This window comes from Leguminivora glycinivorella, chromosome 9 (genome assembly GCF_023078275.1).
Source record: "Leguminivora glycinivorella isolate SPB_JAAS2020 chromosome 9, LegGlyc_1.1, whole genome shotgun sequence".
NCBI classification, from domain to species: Eukaryota; Metazoa; Arthropoda; class Insecta; order Lepidoptera; family Tortricidae; genus Leguminivora; species Leguminivora glycinivorella.
In genome coordinates, this window is record NC_062979.1 from 21,878,636 (window position 1) to 21,900,327 (window position 21,692).

At 36.9% G+C, this 21,692-nt stretch overlaps 1 protein-coding gene across 1 annotated transcript; it reads right to left on the reverse strand.

Moving 5' to 3' along the window:
• Positions 1 to 14,577: 14,577 nt before the first annotated feature.
• LOC125229686 (toll-like receptor 6) lies at positions 14,578 to 19,448 on the reverse strand. Its single transcript, XM_048134588.1, has one exon. The coding sequence runs from the start codon at positions 19,270 to 19,272 to the stop codon at positions 15,244 to 15,246; it is 4,029 nt and encodes a 1,342-aa protein (XP_047990545.1). The 5' UTR covers positions 19,273 to 19,448; the 3' UTR covers positions 14,578 to 15,243.
• Between the last annotated feature and the right edge of the window lie 2,244 nt (positions 19,449 to 21,692).

Sequence of the window (21,692 nt, forward strand, 5' to 3'; positions counted from 1 at the left end):
TCGATTTTTTTTTAGTATGGATAGGTAGACGTTTGACCACGATCACACCTGATGGTAAGTGATGATGCGGTCTACGGTGTAGCACGCTTACCTATGATTTTTAAAAACCTCACAAATTATACGATGTGACCTAAAAGTATAGCCCTCGCTGCATTTCTAGTCCGTTCCCATGCTCCCATTGCCGTCAGACGCATCGGAATCATGATAAGTATCTACCATCGGCCCGTTGTCACGAACCAATTCTGCCCGATGCTCCCGAGAGCGCAGAGTAGTGTCGGAAGTCAGAATGAACACATTCTTTGATACTTCTACTATGTATCTTGTCTTAAAAATGTAGACTATTGGTATAACTATTAGTTTTCTTTTAACAGTTACCTAAAATGCACAAAGCTGCAGTGATATTCCAGAACGAACTGCAACCGGCAGCCTACAGGTAACCCTGTGTTATTATCAATTTCTATAGTAGGTAATCAGAAACCATCTGCACATGGACAGGCAATAGAGATTCTGAATGCTGCAATGGCAGCAGTCGCCGCTATCGCACGAGTAATAACGTCGTAACTCGTAAGCGTAACATATTAGACAAAATTGTAACTCAGTTAAGTTACATACCTTCTTAGCATATGTAGTATTTATAGCATTATCTTTCACATTAAATAGGTATGTTTAAAGTATCTGAGTCTGATTTAGCTGGCAATATTTGGACCTTACATAGTTAAGTACAACTCACCAAATATTTATGCCACAGAAGCCAGCTCCTACAGGTGATAATCAAGCTCCACAAGAAAGTTCTAACATTTAAAATTTCTTGTATTTAGCTTTGATGTAGCAGACAAAATCAGATAAATCAACTGCAATGGTCACTCTGGTGTTATTCTGTCTCAAACCTCAAGTGAGAGGACGTGACCTTTGCTCCGTGAGTCTGTAAGTGTGAAATGTCTTGTCCAACCAGCATGAAGCCCAGTCCATAAGAAAAGCTTTAAGCGACGGCCTTTTCTTTGAGACTAACGTCCTTTTGAGTTGGAGAGGGATGGACTTTTTCTCGAGTGCAAGTGAGGACCAGTATAACAGTGATTTTTCTGTAGTGAACCTTTTCTAATTGTGGAGGTTATAGTTATGCTGGTTTATAAAGACTATGGGAATGACAGCTTGAACAAATTTAGTTAATGTTGGAGTTCGGATGCCAGATGTCGATCAAATGCCATGTCGGAATAAATATCAGATTTGGTTTGGTTTGACCCTGGACCAGTGCTGTTGTTATGCTTATTAGTTTTATGTTTTGGAATGGTAGGTACTTTTTTTTTGTTTGCCGAAGCGTGGTTGGTCAATGATTTAAGCAGGGTAGGGTTAAATAAATCTGAATGCAGCTATGATTCTCTTATATTCCGTAGTAGTCTCATCACTTATTTACTTTCGTGTATACTATTTTTTGTTGGTCAACAATGTGGATGCTATTTTCGCTGAAAATTTTATAAAACCACCTCCAAAAATACGCCTTTTGAAGACATCATCCATCAAGTTTGATCGATTCCAAGACATGGTGCTTTTACATTTAACATATTTTTAGTGATATTAGACACTAAGTAGGCACATTTTCATAGTTGGTGGTCCATCGAGAAAAGAAATCACTCATTTTTTAAATTTTGTAAGCTGCACGCGTCCGTGTATAGTTCACCTTTAATGTGACCCTTCTCTATTTTTATAAGTAATAAAAACATCAAACCTTTGTATTAAAATATAATAAACTCGAATACGTCCTTTCTACTCGTCTCTAAAAAGACGCAAATGATGACCAATCACCAGTAAATAACATCTAAGTTCTAATAAATACAAGTAGACTAAATACTCGTCAGCTAAACAAAACATCGACAGTTAGGGTCAATTCTTTACTAAAACGAAAAAGGAATAAGTGCTAAGAGCATGACTAAGTTTTATCCCATTCTTCAATAGACTGCCAAAACTATAGACGCGTAATCAAAACAGCCTAAGTGACAATAAAATGCAAAGCTCTTAGAATCTTTTTGACAGAGTGACTCAACTCTTTGTGAGCACACGTGCAATACCGTTGGACTTAAAATCCTGCTTAGTTCAAAAGGTGACAAGAACCTATTGAAATCTTTAGTTGAGGAGGCGTTCTGAAATGTTGGATTATATTGCTGGTCAGTGGAAAGTAATAGTGTTATTCTTGTAACGAAACATGTAGTGACACTACTGACAATTAGGAACAAAAACCGGCCAAGAGCGTGTCGGGCCACGCTCAGTGTAGAGTTCCGTAGTTTTTCGTATTTTTCTCAAAAACTACTGAACCTATCAAGTTCAAAATAATTTTTCTAGAAAGTCTTTATAAAGTTCTACTTTTGTGATTTTTTTCATATTTTTATACATATGGTTCAAAAGTTAGAGGGGGGGGGACGCACTTTTTTTTCCTTTAGGAGTGATTATTTCCGAAAATATTGATATTATCAAAAAACGATCTTAGTAAACCCTTATTCATTTTTAAATACCTATCTAACAATATATCACACGTTGGGGTTGGAATGAAAAAGAAATATCAGCCCCCACTTTACATGTATGGGGGGTACCCTAATAAAACATTTTTTTCCATTTTTTATTTTTGCACTTTGTTGGCGTGATTGATATACATATTGGTCCCAAATTTTAGCTTTCTAGTGTTTACGGTTACTGAGATTATCCGCGGACGGACGGACGGACGGACGGACGGACAGACAGACATGGCGAAACTATAAGGGTTCCTATTTAACTACGGAACCCTAAAAATGAATGCAAGAGGGTGAATAATGATGCTGTCCATTATTATCCAGGAATTAAAATCTCTAATGTAAGTATGTATGTAGTATCGTGTGGTAATGTATTAAGAACTTCACCACCCCCTTTCCTCTCGTAGGTGTAGTAGAACGGTGATACCGAGATAGGGCAGCTCCAGAGGTAGCTAATAACCAATCTCATATCACTTCTGTAAAATTTTCACCGTTTTCGAGTTATTTCCAAACTGAGATTTTTTTTAGAATCGGCTTCCATTTAACATTTTTAATTCTAGGCATCCAATTTAAAGCCTCTAAACGTTACTTTTTTGTGTGTATCAAGTACTTATAAATAGTAATGTAGAAGTCACATGCCTTATTTTAACATACCATAACTAAAATCAAAATGGAAAAACTATTTTAAATAGCGCTTGACATTCATAATCCTGATTATGCCTGATCGTTATTAAAATATCAATTAATTCGTCTCGTCAGAATGGCGACTAATCTCTAATTATTTACTCAATCAAACAACTATTATCATTAGCTTTATAAAACCTTCAATTAAACATGCCAATCAGAATGTGTCGAATATGCCATTGACAGTTAAACTATAATTTAAAATGACCTTCACTTTAACCTCTACAAACATTATATAACACCGTGCTCGTACATAGAAAATGAAAAAGGTTCTAAGTACGCTATTGGTTTATAAGGAATATAAATTATATCATGATTGGGATAAGACATAAATTTAGAATATAGAGAATTTGTTGTAGAACGTTTTTGTGCGGCCTTTCTATCGAAGTGCAACAAAACTGGATCTCGCCAAATGACCTCGTATTAACACATTATGAGTAATGAAAAAATGGACCATAATAGGAGTGTTGTACGTACATAATATCTTTTCATAAATTGTATGTAGAGGTATTGTCCGGAAATGGTGTTTGATACATTTCCGGGCTTATTCAGGTAAAACAAAATTGAAGTTTTTTTAACGTATCCACGACCACGGAAGAATCAATCAAATACTTGTATAATGTGTATGTATTTTTTAATAAAAGCTACAAAATAATGATCGACGGAAATAATATCCGATATATTTACATGCGTATACCTATCTTTCTATCTTCCCGAACTGATGTTGCAATTCGACTACCACAATTTTAAGAAAAATTAGGGCAGACCCTCTTATTATTTGTCAGCGCTGAAGATTATCTGTCTATTTATCCAAATCTTACGACATTTCAATTCCCAATTCATAAAACCAAACCGAGCTCAAGAATCCCAATTTGATGTCTGCCCGATTTCTTATCTAACGGAGGGACATCCAATGGTGCGCCTAACCGTGAAATCCACAGATAGGACCAATCTTTCGATAACAGGTATCGATAGGATACCAAAACATCTTAACTAACTAAAAAACATAGGTACTTAATACTTTAATGCAAGGTTCAGATTGGCGATTTTGGGAGAAGAGAGATTGCTAAAGTTATTGGGTTTTAGAAATGTATCGGAGATTCAGGATAAGGATTAAAAGCATGGGGAGGTTTTGTGATACAGGTTTGTGCAGTTGACTCGATAGAGGAACTCTTATTTAATATTGACAGTGTCTGTATTCTGAGCGATATAAATGAAAATGCTTTGAAATTTTAGAATAGAGGCGGAACTCATACCTCTCTCGATCCTACTGCTGAGTATGAGTGCGGTAAAAGAATATTTGGGATAGGAGGTTACTGATGTCCGATTGATTGGTAAAGAAACAATAAAGGCCCTGATATCTCAACTATAACAGGCACATTCATTGTAAGTAGGCGAGTCTCCCTAATTTTCTCCAAATATAAATATTAATTATCCATAGTCCAACAGATATTTATTTACAAATACATATAACATACATATAATCACGCCTGTATCCCATAAAGGGGTAGGCAGAGCACATGAACTACTAAGTTTCAGTGCCGCTCTTGGCAAAAGGGGTTGAAAGAAATGCAAACTGTGACACTGCAGTGACAGGTTGCCAGACTCTCGCCTACGCCACAATTTAACCCATATCCCACAGTCGACATCTACGACACCCACGGGAAGAAAGGGGGTGGTGAAATTCTTAACACGTCACCACACGGCATATTCATTTAAACGTTGGAATAATGTATACCCATACACGCTTTACGCGTTCTCAACATTTGTTTTTGATGATATTTTACATTAAAATCAGATTGGTATGCATTCACATATCAATCAGAACGTTGTCTGAAACTTTTTAACATAGAATTTATTTCTCAGTAGTACAGTGCACTTTTAAATGGGTTTTCGTGGCACTTACGCTAATTTTGATATGGCTGAAGTGTGTGAGAATTGACTTGCAAAATTTGACCTGAATGCGAACAAACAACTGATGTTGGACAACATAAACTTTATTCGTATCAATATCGTATTATTACCATTGTTCAATTATGTCAGTCTGTTTTGGACTTACTTTTCACTACTCTTACTAAAAGTTTCGTCAAACTTACCTAAGCTGTGGACCAGCTCACATATTTTTTTTATAGTTGTGTTTTTTTTTTTTTTGGTCTTTGATTACCACCTACATAATATTATTATTATGTAATGTAGTGGTGACTACTTCACTAGCTGTCTAGTTACATGGAAGCACCAAATAATGAAACCAAATGTCTTACACTCTTGGACACTTTGATATTTGTAACATTTAGACTAAGTATACTTATAAGTAAGGAGTTTAAATTACTTAAGTAATTGATTAATTGCTATATCCTTATCAGGGTCCATGAGCTGCTGTACATTTTTATTATAACAACTGTATCTAATACCATGGTCGCAATAAAATATTATTATTATTATTTTCCAGTAGCTCTTTAGTTTGGTGTAGGAAAACATCGTGAGGAAATCGGACTAATCCCAATAGGGCCTAGTTTACCCTCTGGATTAGAAGGTGAGATGGCAGTCGTTTTTTTTTTAACTAGTCTTATGGTCAATGACAAACAAAACAGTGATAACACTGATATCGCTAGGAGGATGAAGGAGCCCCTACATACTTGGGAGAAAATTCTTCTCCAGGCATAACGCCAATATACTTGTAGGTATCATTACCAGGTTCAAAACTATTATCAACATTACCAATATTGTAATTACCGTATTAATTAGGTGGTTTGATACAATAGTTACTTGTACTACCTGAACACTAATTTGATTGCCTCAATTATGAACAATCATCGTTTAATGTGCATCGATAACTTAATGTGCATTTTAATTAAGTAAATTGCAATGTGAATCATTAAAGGTGACATTCTGATGGTCACTGCAGCAGCATTTGTGTTGAAACTTTAAGGTGTTCTTCAAATGTCAACTGTAGCGTAGCAGAAATACTGATAGACATGAAAATAAATGTTTTATTTGCAAATAAAGAATCATTTTTGGCACAAGCTTTTATCGCCGAATGTACTTTTCTTTCATGAGTTATCTACTGCTCTCCGAGACGTTTCTAAAAAACCGTTACTAGATGGGGATATGACATTTCATTACCTACAGAGTTCCTATGACCACCTTTCTGCTTCATCATCAGATCAGTTCCATGGTACCATAATATTGCATTATCACGTGATTTACATACTTGTGCAAAATTTCATCTCAATCAAAAACCGGGCAGTTAGTCAAATTTAACTTGCAAGATTTGATTGCAGACAGACAACGGGACAGTTGAAAGTAAATAAAAGCTTGTAAAATATAGACGGAGTGTTTTAAGCAGGATCTAATTAACCTTGCAAAGCATGCCATATACTGAAAGAGACAGATATAGATACTTAACTCGATCTCAATCACCATTGTAACAGTGACTCGGCTGAAGTCTTAATCGGAAATGAACCTTAATAAGTGAATTCTTTGAAGACTTTTTTATCACACAATATAAAGAATATTGTTGTATAAGAGATTATAATGACAGTATACGACAGTACATGTGCTTATACGTCAAGTTGTGTAATTTTACTGTGAACTGATAACAACTTCTTGTTCTTTGTTAAGTATGATAATGTATCTATTATACGACTAATTGCATATGTCCGTTGTTCTGAGTATTCAGTGCTTATATTATGTGTAAATAATTATAAATATATATTGATGGTGAATCGCTGGTAGTCTAGCAGTAAGTACGAGCGACTTTCGTTGCGGAGGTCGCGGGTTCGAACCCCGGCTCGCACCAATGAGTTTTTCGAATTTTATGTGTGAAATATCATTTGATATTCGCCAGTCGCTTTTAGGTGATAGAAAGCATCGCGAGGAAACCGGACAAATTTCAATAAGGTCTAGTTTACCCTTCGGGTTGGAAGGTCAGATGGCAGTAGCTTTCGTAAAAACTAGTACCTACGCCAAATATTGGGATTAATTGTCAAAGCGGACCCCAGGCTCCCATGAGCCGTGGCAAATGCCAGAATAACGCAAGGAGGATGATGATTGATGGCGATGAATTAAATAATATTTGAATGTGCTGTATATTATCGGTTTTAACTTACAGTTAAGAAGTTATTAATTTCGGCAGTTTTGTACTGTGCGTGTAAAAATAGCAAATAATTATATATTTGTCAATACGTACTTATAACATACTTACATACATGTACATAAAATCACGCCTGTATCCCACAAAGGAGTAGGCAGAGCACATGAACTACTAAGTTTCAGTGCCACTCTTGGCATAAAGGGGTGCTTATAACAATCAACAATAAAAATTCTGAATGTATTCCGAACTATTAGTTATTTAATTACATAAATATTTTACATCAAAACTAAGAATTTAGTATTCCGGCTAATAAATATCACTGTAGATTCAGCATGTTCTATCTGAATCAATACAAAGACAAACTCCTTCGAAGATCAATAGAATGTTATGACTACCTAGTGGATCAATGTTTTCTTTAGTAGGTAGGAGATATGAGTATATTCAAATTATTCCAGTCTATTGATATTTCATGTAAACTCTACCACTGTTATTGTAAGCCGTACTAACATAGTATATCATCGCACCACTTGCCATCGACAGGGCGCTCATCCACACACCTTGCAACCTAAATGGTCGCGCACCATGCGGTTTCAGAGGAATTTCCTCCCACGAACGCTCCGGCTGTGGAATGAGCTCCCTGTCGAGGTATTCCCGATGAACTACAGTATGGGGTTCTTCAAAAAAGGAGTGTACAAGTTTCTAATGGGTCGGCAACGCGCACGTGACACCCCTTGACTTGCAGGCGTCCATAGATTACGGTGACCGCTTACTATCAGGCGGGCCGTATACCGACGGCGTTGCCACCGACGTGGTATATAAAAAAAGTATAAAACCAGTAATAACTCTTCTAACACACGTACGCCGCGCGGTGCACACAAGCGCGTCGTGTACGTACGCAACACATGCAAGCGGATTTGCATAAACGTGGATAAGAATAATATTCATAATGATATTTTTTGTGTTTTTTGACTGATATAATGTGGTATTACTTATAGTTAATAGTATTAAATAAACAACATCTTACTTTGGACGATATCGAGTAACATTTATGTATAGTAATTTTGTTGAACCAAGTGCTTTCGAACGCAGTAGGTATATTTCGCGTCGCCGCTGCCGTAGAGTAACTACTGAGTCGTCCTTATACTGTGGTTCTAGTCTAACTGTATTCAGAATAGGTATTCGGACTAATGTCGTCTTAATATCTTTTGATGTTCAAATATACCGTAACTGTTAAAATATGGATTATCTCCCGCTAGACCGTTCATACACACCAATTCGCGCTCATTGAACATTTGTCAAAAGGACCTACTTGGGGAGGCCGAATGGAAACCGTCCTGCTGGTCACCCAAAATATCGTTGGGTGGATAGAGTGAAGGACCTTCACTGAAGGTAGTTCGTGTGCTTGGCGTCGGCGAAAGCTGGCGCGATACCGCTTAACGAGTAACGAGGTGTGGTTCTTGTTTTGGAGGCCCCAAACTCATTTTGGTTTATCGCACCAGCAAAGTTAGACATTTATACCCACCGAGGGAAATGGGATCACAATAAGATTATGGTTAATTAAGCAGTTAATCTTTCCACTTTTAAAAATAATACATCAATTGAAGTCGTTTCTGCTTATACGATATAAATCGGATGTGAATGCTATAAATTACACTGTAGTTAAAAAAAAAACGTCACTACACTTGACAAATCAAATAATATCTCACTAACATATTTACATCTTAGCAGAAATGTCATAAATCCATACTAATATTATAAATGGGAAAGTGTGTGTGTCTGTTTGTTTGTCCGTCTTTCACGGCAAAACGGAACGACCAATTGACGTGATTTTTTAAGTAGAGATAGTTAAAGGGATGTATCCATACTAATATTATAAATGGGAAAGTGTGTGTGTCTGTTTGTTTGTCCGTCTTTCACGGCAAAACGGAACGACCAATTGACGTGATTTTTTAAGTAGAGATAGTTAAAGGGATGTAAAGTGACACAGGCTACTTTTTGTCTCTTTCTAACGCAAGCGAAGCCACGGGCAAAACCTAGTACACTATATTTTAAAACGCACGATCTAATGGCATGTGATCTGAAACGTGTTAAACACACACGACCCAGTTTTAGTACAGGAAAGGATTTACGCGGGATACTTCCGCAGTTTAGAATGCTCAAATACTTGTACAAAGATAAATGGAAATGTTTGATTGGTATATCCTGAACTACAGAGGTTATTAATAAGAGATTTACTGGACTTTGATTTTGGTTTGTTTTATATAATTTCCGTAGGTACTATAGAAGGATTTAGTGAATTTTGTCCTACCAATGAGGATCGAGTATTCTAGGGAGTTACTGTCAAAGTAAAATGTGTATCACAGTGCATAGACTGCTGCTGCTAGACTAGACTATTGTATGAACACACGGATAACGGAACACTATGGTTTTTTTCCGAAACAAATTAAATTAAAACGTAACTTTAGATTTTCTGCTTTTATAACTAAATTGAGCAAAATTAGGCACACAATCAAGATGGTGCCATAAAATACAAAATGGTGGCCACAATGGCATTGGACTTGTGATCCCAAGATAACACAAGATATAAAACTGGACATATAAAACAAATATAAATCCTAAATTATACCACGCTTTATGATATTGATGGTTTTAGCCCAAGGGGCGATCCCCTTTTGTTTTTCTTTCGTTCCCTGCACGTTGCAAATCATTCCTCAGTCGAAACTCCAAAGTCAATAAAATGGAACAAATCTTTCTATCTATCCATATCGGGAATGCCAGATATCTTGTGACTAAGATCACGCAAACGCACTCAAATTACTTTTGTGCTGTAGGAAGTGGACATTTTCGAAGAACGTCATTTACTTTCATAACGTTTTAATTTGTGTTTAATATTTACATTTTTAGAACCGTTTAGGTACATTTTATTTGATTTTGTGATATTTTCTGGAAGTTTTCTTACTATAAGTAGTAACAGGCGACAAATATGCTGTACCTATTTTTCAAACAAAGTACCTTACAGTTGAAGATTTCTCAAAAGAAATACCTAATTTTCTTTTGTATTAAACACCTATATAGTAAGCATGCCAATGTTCAAATTCTGTAGGTAGGTATCTTACAATTAAAATATTAATTGCCATTAAATAGTTTTGACTTTGACATAGCTTGCAGTGATTCTACGACGTGTTTATTAAGATAAATCTCTGCGCCAGGAACTCATTCAAAGATAAAGTCATGCTTCGACGGGATAATGAAATCGTTTCGTAGTTTCCCACATTTTTTGTCCCGCTCGTGACAACGTTTTCACCGTGATTTATCCGTGCTATCCTTATCACTCTCACTAAGCTAGTCGAAAGCTTCAAAGACCAGTTTTAGTGAGATCCCTGACTATGACTATATTCTTAGACTGATAAAGGTCACTTTACATTGGACTTTGATAGTAGTTTTCTAGAATAAAGTGGAATGCGTGGTCAGTTTCCCATAACCCAATTTATATCCCTTTATTGACGCGTTTTATTCGAGTTTTTTGCAGGAATAATGCGGTGTAGGAGATATTTTGTTTGTGTTCTTGTACGGACACGAGAAAGATGAAATAAATAGACGGTTTGTATGAAATGAGTTAAGACGATACAGGCCAATTCTCTCTATACAAACGCTCTCGACTATTTCCTCCCTGGTTTTTGAAGATAGAGCAATGATTTTTTCAACACAGATTATTATTATTTTTATCTGTGGAGGCCCGTTTTGACTTTTTTGCTATTTTTATTTTAAAAGACGCTAGAGCCAATCAAAAATTTCTAAAAACGGCCTTTTTCAATATGGCTCAAAAAAGGTGCAATACTCAAGATCGGTAACAATTGGCCCAAAAAGTCTAAACGGTCCGACACAGATTATTTCATTTTAGATTCTGAAATTTCGTTCCGTTTAAATAAGTTTTGAAGGAGGAAGCAGTCGAAAGCGGAACCTCGATTTTAAAGATTTTTTCGCAATATTTTTCATTTGAGTTGTTCTTAATGGACATTCTTTTTGATAAATCTAGTTAATAACACTAGTATATTTAACTAAAATTCCCAAATTGAAAGGGGGACTCCTTTTTATTTTAGCATTTTCGCTCCCGTAGGTATCGTCTTAAATAAGCGAAAAAAAAAATGTTAAGGAGCTGGATATACATATTCACATAAGGTAAATAAAACCTCAATCGCAGTAAAAACTAAAATATTGGGTTGGTAAGAAAGTAATGAGCGAATCATAACCAATATTGTAATTTTTATTTAATTTATTATTTTAATCATTTATCAAAAATATAACGGCCTTCGTTATCTACTACTTGTCTCCATCGTTCTGGTAAAGAATGAATAGCATCGGCGAAGAAGTTCTTAGGTTTAGATTCAAATAACTCAGCTATGTACTGTCGTAGATGGGCTTGATCATCGAACTTTTTTTCATTCAAGGCATTGCTTAGCGATCTGAACAATGCGTAATCCGTAGGTGCCAAGTCTGGAGAGTACGGTGGATGAGGTATCACTTTCCAACCTAGCTCCAATAGCTTTAGCTGAGTCACTTTTGCAATGTGTGGGCGAGCATTGTCGTGTAAGAAAAAAACTTTAGCATGCTGTGGACGATTCTGACAGATTTTTTGGTTTAAATTTTCAAGCTGATTACAGTATACTGATGCGGTAACAGTCATTCCACTTGGTAGGAGTTCCCAGTGAATAATACCATGAATATCCCACCAAACGGACAGCATAACTTTTTTCGGGTGAGGCTTTGTTTTTGGTGCCTCTATTCCTTTTTCGTTTGGAGCTAGTCACTGACGTTTGCGTGTGTGATTTATATATAAGACCCATTTTTCATATCCAGTGATAAGATGGTCCCACCAGTTGAATGTGCGGCGAAAAGACAGAAGTTGTATGCAGATATCGGCACGGCGGTTTAGTTGATCTCTATCAAGTTCGTGCGGTATCCAAACACTGTATTTGTAGTTTTTTCCCAACTCGTGTAAATGTGTTTCTATGGTGACATGAGAGCAGCCTAACTCGGTAGCAAGAGTACGACTCGTTAGCCTCGGATCTCCTTCAATTAAGGTTTTTAATTTGGCTACATCAATCTTCACCGGTCGACCAGACTTAGGTTGATCTGATAATGAAAAGTCGCCACTACGAAACCGCTGGAACCATCGTTTCGCCGTGGCCTCAGACACAACTTCAGGAGCAACACGCTGACATATATTACGCACTGCTTCGGCGGCTGAATGGCCAGACTGAAATTCATATAGTAAGCAATGCCTTACATGCACTTTTAATTCGTCCATTTTCTTCCTTATATTAGCTCGGCGACAGCTACTGAATGACTGACGAGAAACTGTGCGACTCGCCCTTTATATACTTTCGACCATAGAAGATTCTAGAACTCTCTCAAAAATTTTATGTGGAATTCAATTGATCGCTCATTACTTTCTTACCAACCCAATATTATTATTCCTGCACAGGGCGTTTCACAGTTTTGTTTGTTGAAATTAATACCTATATTTAATACCTGTTTTAGTTCCAAGGCTATTCTGCCAACTCGTATGAGTGACTTAGTTTTGTTCTCTAAAAGCTATAATTATGTTTGAAATAAATTACATTTTATTAAAATGATTTCAATGTCTTCAGAAAACTTTACCATTTCTACCTACGAATTATTTTGACAAATCTTGCTGAACAAACTTCTAAGCCCAGAGCTTCATTACATCACAAAGACACTGCACATTACAACATCGTTAATAACAACATAGACATTTCTTCAAATGCACTGCTTCATCAGACTGTAACAATAACCGTGTAGATTCTTTTAGCCTTGGGAGTAATTATCTCACTTGTCTCATGTAACCCAGTTTGCTATTTTTAAAATTCTAAAGTCGTTTGATATTTAGAGATACAATTTATAAATGGGTATCATTTTGTATAATTTTGGATACTATGAAAGAAACAAGTTTAAATAAAAGAAGCTTAATATCTGGTTAATGGTTGCAATCTTAACTAGGTACGTTTATGCATGGAAATAAATAGTGTAAAGATATTTCCAAATGTTCAATGGTTAATTGGAAGAAATCCCTTAAAGGGATAAGTTCGCATTTGTACTAGTGATAAGCTACTTTCTTGTGTATTGCATTATTGCAGCTATTTTTTGGTACAATAAAGTGTTTTACTACTACTACTACAGTCTACTTTATTGCAAATCTTAATGCGTTCGTATAATAAGTAACCCTTACCTAATACCTATTGGTATCTATCTACCTACTCACGTGAGTCATAATTGCAAACAGACGCTGTCAAATCGTTGTAGGTAAATATATTTAAAATGTTCAATCACTAACTATGAGAGCACTACCATTTCCAACAATTGTGCGTGGTAGAACTTTTTTATCGTCTTATAAGTAGTCATTTTGTAAGACGACAAAAAACTCCCGAATGCGTGGGCACGTATTTCGTTCTCTTCTATGCTATAATTATAGACCTTGTTAGAAAAGTTACGCAATATATACCTGATTAACTCGTTAATGTACTTTAGATATCTTTAGGCCTATAATTATTAACATTTTTGGACATAATGCATGCCTGATTCTGTGTCAGATTTCTGTTGTTATCTTACCTGGTATTACCGCTACGCATATGGCGTAAAGCTCTGATATTTTATCATAACATAATTTTGACAGGCTTCTGACAGAGTGTTTACTTATCGTTTTAACTAAAGGACAGCGCACAGCGTCAGTTGCGTTACGAAACGTTCACTGGACAATATGTAGAAAAAGTTCAAACCTGACCGCCATTGTGAGCATGTCACACCATATGCTGTGACTGCACACACTTTGAAAACTATTACAAAAAATCAATAACTCTGACCGTGTCCGACAGAAGGTCACTTCTAACTAGCTACGAATATAGAATGTATTGTAAATCTCCTTTATAGCTCCCACAGAGTATCCATGACGGTTGAAATATGACTTGGGAGCGTCTACCTGAAAAAGGACCATCATTATGGCCCCAGATGATTGTCGGCTCCGAAATTATTTTGAACCTTTTTTATGACTTTGAGGAATGAGACTCAATGCAGAAACAAAACTTAACGGTTACCCGGTGAATAAAGTTTTTGCTGGCGGTGAAATAAAAGGTTCTGACCATCTTTGTTCTTTAAACAAACCACAAAGTTTATTAGTAATAAATGAGCAGAACTTGAACTACTTAATGATGGGGAATGATGCTCGTAAAACAAACTTTGTAATAAGTTAATGGGCAATAACGACGCTTAAAGGAAAAGAGGAAATTATTTTGTAATTTTGTTTTATTTTCAATTTTAGTAGTATTATAACAGTCGACAAATATAATATAGGTACATTAAACATTACAATATCGTGTCATAATTTATTAGGCTACTTCGATGACACTACAACATTCAAAGGCAGAACTTGAACGAAATATTCAAGTACTTTAACCAAATTTACAAACTATTTACAAAATGTTAATACTACTCAATTCCTACCTAATGACTAGTAAACCTAAAATAATTTACAATACAATAATTTATACAGAAAGTCATTTTACACACCTATCGACAAAATATTTGGTAACAATGAGATAATATAATATACCAAAATACTCATATAAGTGTATTCGTTCATAAATGGCAATAATGTAATTTTAAACTGATCAGTCTTAGTGAACAATGATCGCTCTATAATTATTTTCTACAGTTTTACAGTTCTCGACAAATAAGGCATCCAACTACTTATAATTCCGATACAGTCTCATCACGTACAAACTAATGTTTATGTTATCTATCAAGGAACAAGTCAACAAACATTTGGTCAAACAATGAAACCAAACACTTGCAAGTTTATCACGATTTTAAGGCATGGCCAACTTAAAAGGCGTACTCAACACATGGAATGTGAAGCAATTAGGATTTATTTATCTTTAGGAGATAAGTTTATCATCTGTGCGTGGCTATGTGAGTTTGGGGCAGGCACTCGTGTACGGAGGAGCGCGGCTGCAAGTAGCCTTGCTCATCGAGCATGGACGGGGAGTTATGCACAGGATGTTTACGCAGAGTGTGGGGAGGCCTCGGTCGGCCGCCGTACGGCTGCTCGTACGTTTGCGTATCTATAGAAATGTAACTATGGTGGATATTTTCCCCGTCGGGAATCTGACTTGTGAGTGTAGTATTGGTCAACATTGAAGTGTCATCTTCAATATTTATGCCAACATTGCCTACTGGGGTAGTCGGGGGAATCGCGTCGTATTTATACCAGTGCTCCGGCGCCGTAGGTGACGCCGTGTATCTAGAGGGATGCCGCCTCCCGTTCGGGCACACATTATGATTGTAATTCATTGTGTCTTTATTCCATTGCAAGTTAGAAATATCGGGCATCACAAATCTTATCTTCTCCCAAAACTTCTTTTCACCCCACAAAAGGACGTTGCATGACTTCAGATAATTTTGGAAGTCTAAGTCCAAATTAAGTGCACTCACATCCGTTGTCAATATGAACACTACTCGGTGACGTCTGATTGACGGGTGAATAGAAGTTATAATGTGCTTAACGGCAGCTTTGAATGAAGCCTTTGACCATTCGTTTTGTAAGAAGTTAAAAGATACAAAAATAAGAATTCTCTTAGCCGAATCGGCCGCGTTAGTAATTTGTTCAATTAAATAATTTTCGGGAGCGAGTTGTAAGTCCCTGTAATGAAAGCACATTGTGTAACCTGAGTGTTCCATTTCAGGGGCTACAACTTTTGATACAAAATCATCATCTAATAAACTATACACTGCATATCCATCGTACATAGTGTCTCTATCTAGTTCACTTTCTTGAATAGATGCACTTTTGAATAGCCTGACGCCATATTTGGAATGGGCCCACAGGCGCACGTTTTGCCTAAAGGAGAACGCTAAGGCACCAAACAATAGAATCAGAATAACACTTATTAAGACTACCGCCAATAAGGGTACAAAGTTCAAATTTATGGTGCTCACTTCGTCGTACCGATAAAGTTGATTCTCAGTTGGAATCGTATTGTCCGAAACACTTGAATCACGACAACTGTCAATCACATCAAACACTGTTAGGTTGGACACTAGTTCATTTTCGTCAACGCACAACATTTCCAATGGATCTTGATTATGTTTCTTGAGCCAGTTTTGAAGTAGCAACACATTATCGCATGTGCAAGTAAATGTGTTTCCTTCAACGTTGACGTTTTCTAACGTTGTGACAGAAGCTAACTTTTTGTCAAGGTCGAGTATCTTGTTGCCCTCCAAATGTGCCACTCTCAAAGCTGACAAGCCCTCAAAAGTTTTATTCGCAACACTTGTCAAGAGGTTATTATTCAAGTATAACTCTCTCAAATGTTTTGTTTGCGAAAACTCTCCCCCAGATAACTCAGTTAGATGGTTGTTTTCGAGATGTAAAACATTTAGAGCATGAAGTCCATTTAGAGTGTCATTATCGATTGTAGCGATGTTACTGTTGTTTAAGTACAATTTGTGCAACTTTTTCTTGCCGATGAATAAATGGCTGTTCAATGAACCGAAGTCATTACCATCTAGGTAAAGCTCTGTCGCATCCATCGGTATTTTTTCTGGGATATCAGTATAGCCAACATTAGAGCAGTCAATCACGTTGGAACTCCAATTACTATCGTGGAAACAGGAACAGCCTTCTGGACATGTCATCTTGCAATCGCATGCCTCAAAGTCACAGCAAAAACAGTTCGACGAGCAATGAGTTTCATATGAGCATAAGAAGTGGGTCTCGGGAACATCCATTAGGTTAGCCTTCCCGCCATACTTGTTATTAACGACTTCGCACGTGACTGAATCTAAATCGACAAATCTCGGATATTGCCTCATGTGATTCCAGAGATTTATCTTCTGAAGCCATATCATGTGACAGTTACAAACAAATGGATTATTACCAATGAAGAATTTTGGCAATGATCTATGCTTCGCTACATGTGGCAGCGTGAACGCCGATAGCTCGACGGTTCTCAATTTATTTTCGGTCACGACGACTTTTTCTAAGTTTCTTTTTTGTAAAAATGTACCTGGGTTGATCGTGTGAATTTTATTGTTGTTCAAGAAAAGGATCTCAATAGAATCAGGTATTGATCTTTCATCGACGTTTTCCAATGCATTGTAGCTTACGTCGAGCATTCTGATATTCGGTTGCGCATTATGTTCATTGTCCAGTTTCGTGATATTATTACTATGGATATCCAACCATTCAAGAGCCGCTGGCATGTAACTGTAATCAAAGTAAATAAGTTTGTTGTCGGATATGTTGAGCCAGCCGAGGGTATTCAAGTTACTAAAAACGCCTCGAATGTCGGTCAGTTTATTCCCATCTAATCGGATTGCTTTTAGTGTCGGGTTTGACACAAACGCATCCTGCTCAATGGTCGAAATCTTGTTTGAAGCCAGATTAAGAACTTGAAGCGAGGGCAGGGTACTAAAAGTGTCCTTAGGGACACTTTCAATTTGGTTGTCCACCAATCGTAATCCATATAGTTCCTCTAATCCCTCAAATGATGTGTTAGATATTTTCGTGATGTTATTTTTGCCGATGTCTAGAGATTTCAAGAATCGTAGTTTCTTAATGCCTTCTGGTATTGTGTTTAGGTTATTGCCATTCAATCCTAGATCTTGTAAATAAGTAATGTTTTCGAAACACCGCTCATGAATGGTATCAATATTGTTGTTGTCCATATATAGTTGATTCAAAACAAAAAGGTTTGAAAATATGTGCTCATTCAGTGATTTGATTCTATTGTCCGAAATCGAGAGGTGATGTAGATTTTTAAGTTCAGCAAATGCGCCGTTGCTGATAGTTTCGATAGCGTTGTTATCCAAATTCAAAACTTGTAAGTTATTCAAATCTTGAAACGACTTCGGGTCCAGTCTGGCAAGAGCATTGTGAGATAAGTTCAGGATAACCAAACGTATAAGGCCGGCAAAAGTATCTCGGTTCACCCAATCATTTGTTAGGCGGTTTCTCGATAAATCCAGCTTTTCAAGTTGATCCAAGCCTTCGAGTAAGCCCGGGGCCAAAACTGCGAGCGAATTGTTCGCTAAAGAAATTTCCTTTATAACGCGCGACGACTGGAATAGTTCTGGAGGGACAGCAACTAACTTATTCCCGGACAAGTTCAGAATTTTTAATGAATTCAATCCGACAAAGGCTCGGTCTCCTATCTCGTTAATTAGGTTGTTATGAATATTCAACACTTCTAAAGATCTCAGGCTAGAAAGTCCGTTGTCGGGCAGTCTTAAGATATTATTGTGGGATATGTCGAGCATTTTAAGTCCAGTATTGCATGATTTACCGGGTGCGATTGGTCCCTTGCCCCAGTCGGAAAAGCCGATTTCTGATATGTCTTGTATTCTATTGTTGGTCAGATTCAATGACTCCAAACTAAAAAGCGGACAGAAGACTTCGGACGGCAGCATGTAGATGTTATTGTCGCCTAAATCTAAGGACCTCAGTTCCATTAGTCCACGGAAACTCTCCGCGTGGAATTCCATAGTCATCGCAGGCCAATCAGTATTGTAGGAGCGTAGAGTTAAACTTGTCAAGTCACGTAGCGGAGACAAAACAGTAGCCGGAACGTAACGAATTTTGCAGTATTCGACGCGCAAGTCCTCTAATTTCCGAAGTTGCCCGAGAAAACTGCCCGTGTTCATGTGCAGGGAGCTTTCGAAGAAAAGCAGATCGGTGCAAGTGAGCTTCAACTTGTTGATGTTGAACGCCTGCGCGGTCGTAATGTTTTTAAACAAGAAGTCTGCAGAGCCGATGGTTTTGATGTTACACGTGAGAAAGTTTGATTCACTCAACTTTGCGTCCGAATAGTCCCACTGACAGCCGGCGGGGGCGGGCGGCGCGGACCGTGCGCGCGCAGCCGCCACCACGACCAAACACATCCAAACTTTTAACGAACTCATTCCGCATAAGTTCCTTAACATTTTCACTTTAAAATACAGTACATTTGTCCGTTATTAGCCACTAACTTAGTCCGATAAACTTTTTCTCACTTCAAGTCCAATTTGTTAAAAGTTCCTTTTATTTACACTTTGTTTTATAGCGCGTGTAAACACAGAGTGCGTGATCGCGGTAAAACTTTTGACGCAGCCATGCTCCCCTGCGGTCGGGCGGTAACTGACCTACGAAGTTTGAACGAAAGCCGCATGGGTGTCGGGCGGGGTGGGGCGCGGGGCGGGAGGCTCCGACAACGGGTGGGACCGCACTGCATCGGCTTACAACAGATGGCACGCGTGTTTAAACTCTCAAAAATATTAGTTGGGCATTCATTGTAGAAGATGTGGTGCGTGATTGGTTTCACCTCCTCGGGTTTCATCTCAAAGGAGGTCGCAGTGTGTCGCTCGAACAGTAGCCAGCGGCGCCTCACAAAAAACGCCGTCCACTGTAAACAATATGAGATTACATTACTTATATCTGTCAAATAAATAATAAATATAAGATGTTATCTTAAATAGGCACGCACTTATACATCTTTAGTTATATTATCAAGAAGGAACGTTAGGTGGTAATTTGCAAAATTGAGTTTTTTTACTAAGTCACAGCTTTATTAAGTATTTAGGTATATTATAAATGTTGCACTCTAACTGTCCTACTTTGAGTTATTTTGGGACAATTCTAATATTTATTCAATACCTTAAATTTTAATCCCATAGCCTTTTATACAAGGACGTACTCCCATTGTGCGTTAATGCAAAATTTTGACAAGTAGGCGGACATTTTCTTTATGCAAAATGCAATGATTGACATTTTAAATGCTACAAGGAAAGAAACCGCGATATGATTCTGCACAAAATGCACAATCTCGTTTGAGCAGCTGCATATAATAAAAGTTGTAGAAAAAATGAAGTAACAAAAGACATAAGCATAATAAGTCATGCTCATGATATAGGTATCCATAATTTTCAATTAATCTACATTTATTTTCTGTTATAAATACAGGTTTATCTGTTACCCATATTACATACTTAGCTTTATGGTGTAATCTATTACGAGATTTAAAATGACATTAGTGAAATTACCTTTTTACAAATCGATTTGCTGTTGCGAAGTAATTTTTTTTAACTCAAAACAGTCAGTCTAATCGTGGCTATACAAAGCACGTACTACTAAGAGGGTTCTCAAGTAAACAGCCGTTGTAAAAAGCGCAGTGGAATTTGTTCCCATCCAACATAGCTAACTAGCTCAAAATAGTTCTCACAAAAATAAACTAAATCCAAAATGCGTAGTTAGACACAAAAACACGTTCATTCAAGCAAAGGGCTACGGTGCGTCACCTTCCATTCAATCAGAAAAAGAAAGTAGACATGGAATAAGAGTTGTATTAGATTTTACGACTTTTTAAAGTTGGAGGTCATCTTAGTCTAATCGCGGGCCATCGGATGATTCGACACGAGCGTTTCAAATTGCGTTTACCGTGGGAGACACTCTGGGACCCGAACTCTTCCTCAGTGATAAAATTACGAAATTGATACAAGAAAATAAATAAAGGTATTTGGTAATCGTTGTATTGGAATTTCATCGTTACTAGTTAGTTTAAAATGTGATGATTAAGTTTATATTATTGCTTAAAAAGCTTTTTGACAAGTTCTTAGATTGACGTAGATCCAAATCTATAATGTATTTATGTAGTTCTCGATTATTGTTATTTGCTTCTTGATTGTTGAACAAACAAAGATATTGAATAGGTAAATTTTTGTTTGGGCTAGAGAATCACAGATGTGTTGTCCAAAATGTACTCTAATAATGATGATGGTACTTAGATGATAAATAAAACAACGAACAAAAATATTTGTAAATTAAACATTGGACGACATTCGAAAAACTTTGGGACACTTCTGGATGAGATTAGCCCATGACCGGGATAAGTGGCGTGGCGGAGGCCTATACTCAGCAGTGAGCAAATAATGGCTGAAATGATGATGAAGATGAAATTAAACATAATATATTTTCTTCTTCTTTTATTTAATAGTCTGTTAGATAAACGATAGTTACCAAATACAAACTAATAAGAACCAACCCCAATCGCTTGAGAATCGTTCCGAGAAAAGAGGTCTTTTATGGCAAGGTCACTAGAATATTGATAATCTCCGTCAATATTGAATGTCAATATATCGCATAGGTACGAGACGTCCCAATATTTACCGGACAACGTCAAACACAATAATATTACCACTTATCTCGTAACAGACTCCGAAACTGTCTTAGTTAGGGATACCAGGATTTCTAAAGCTTTAGAAAAATATCTGAATTTGGATAAAAATCAAAGGACAAATGGCTACTTATACTCCGATATTTCTTAATTGATTTTGTCTTTATAGATAATGAATCATGACATATTAAAGCA

Coding starts and splice junctions, on each gene's coding strand:
- LOC125229686 (XM_048134588.1), bottom strand. CDS start 19,272: ATGTTAAGGAACTTATGCGGAATGAGTTCGTTAAAAGTTTGGATGTGT.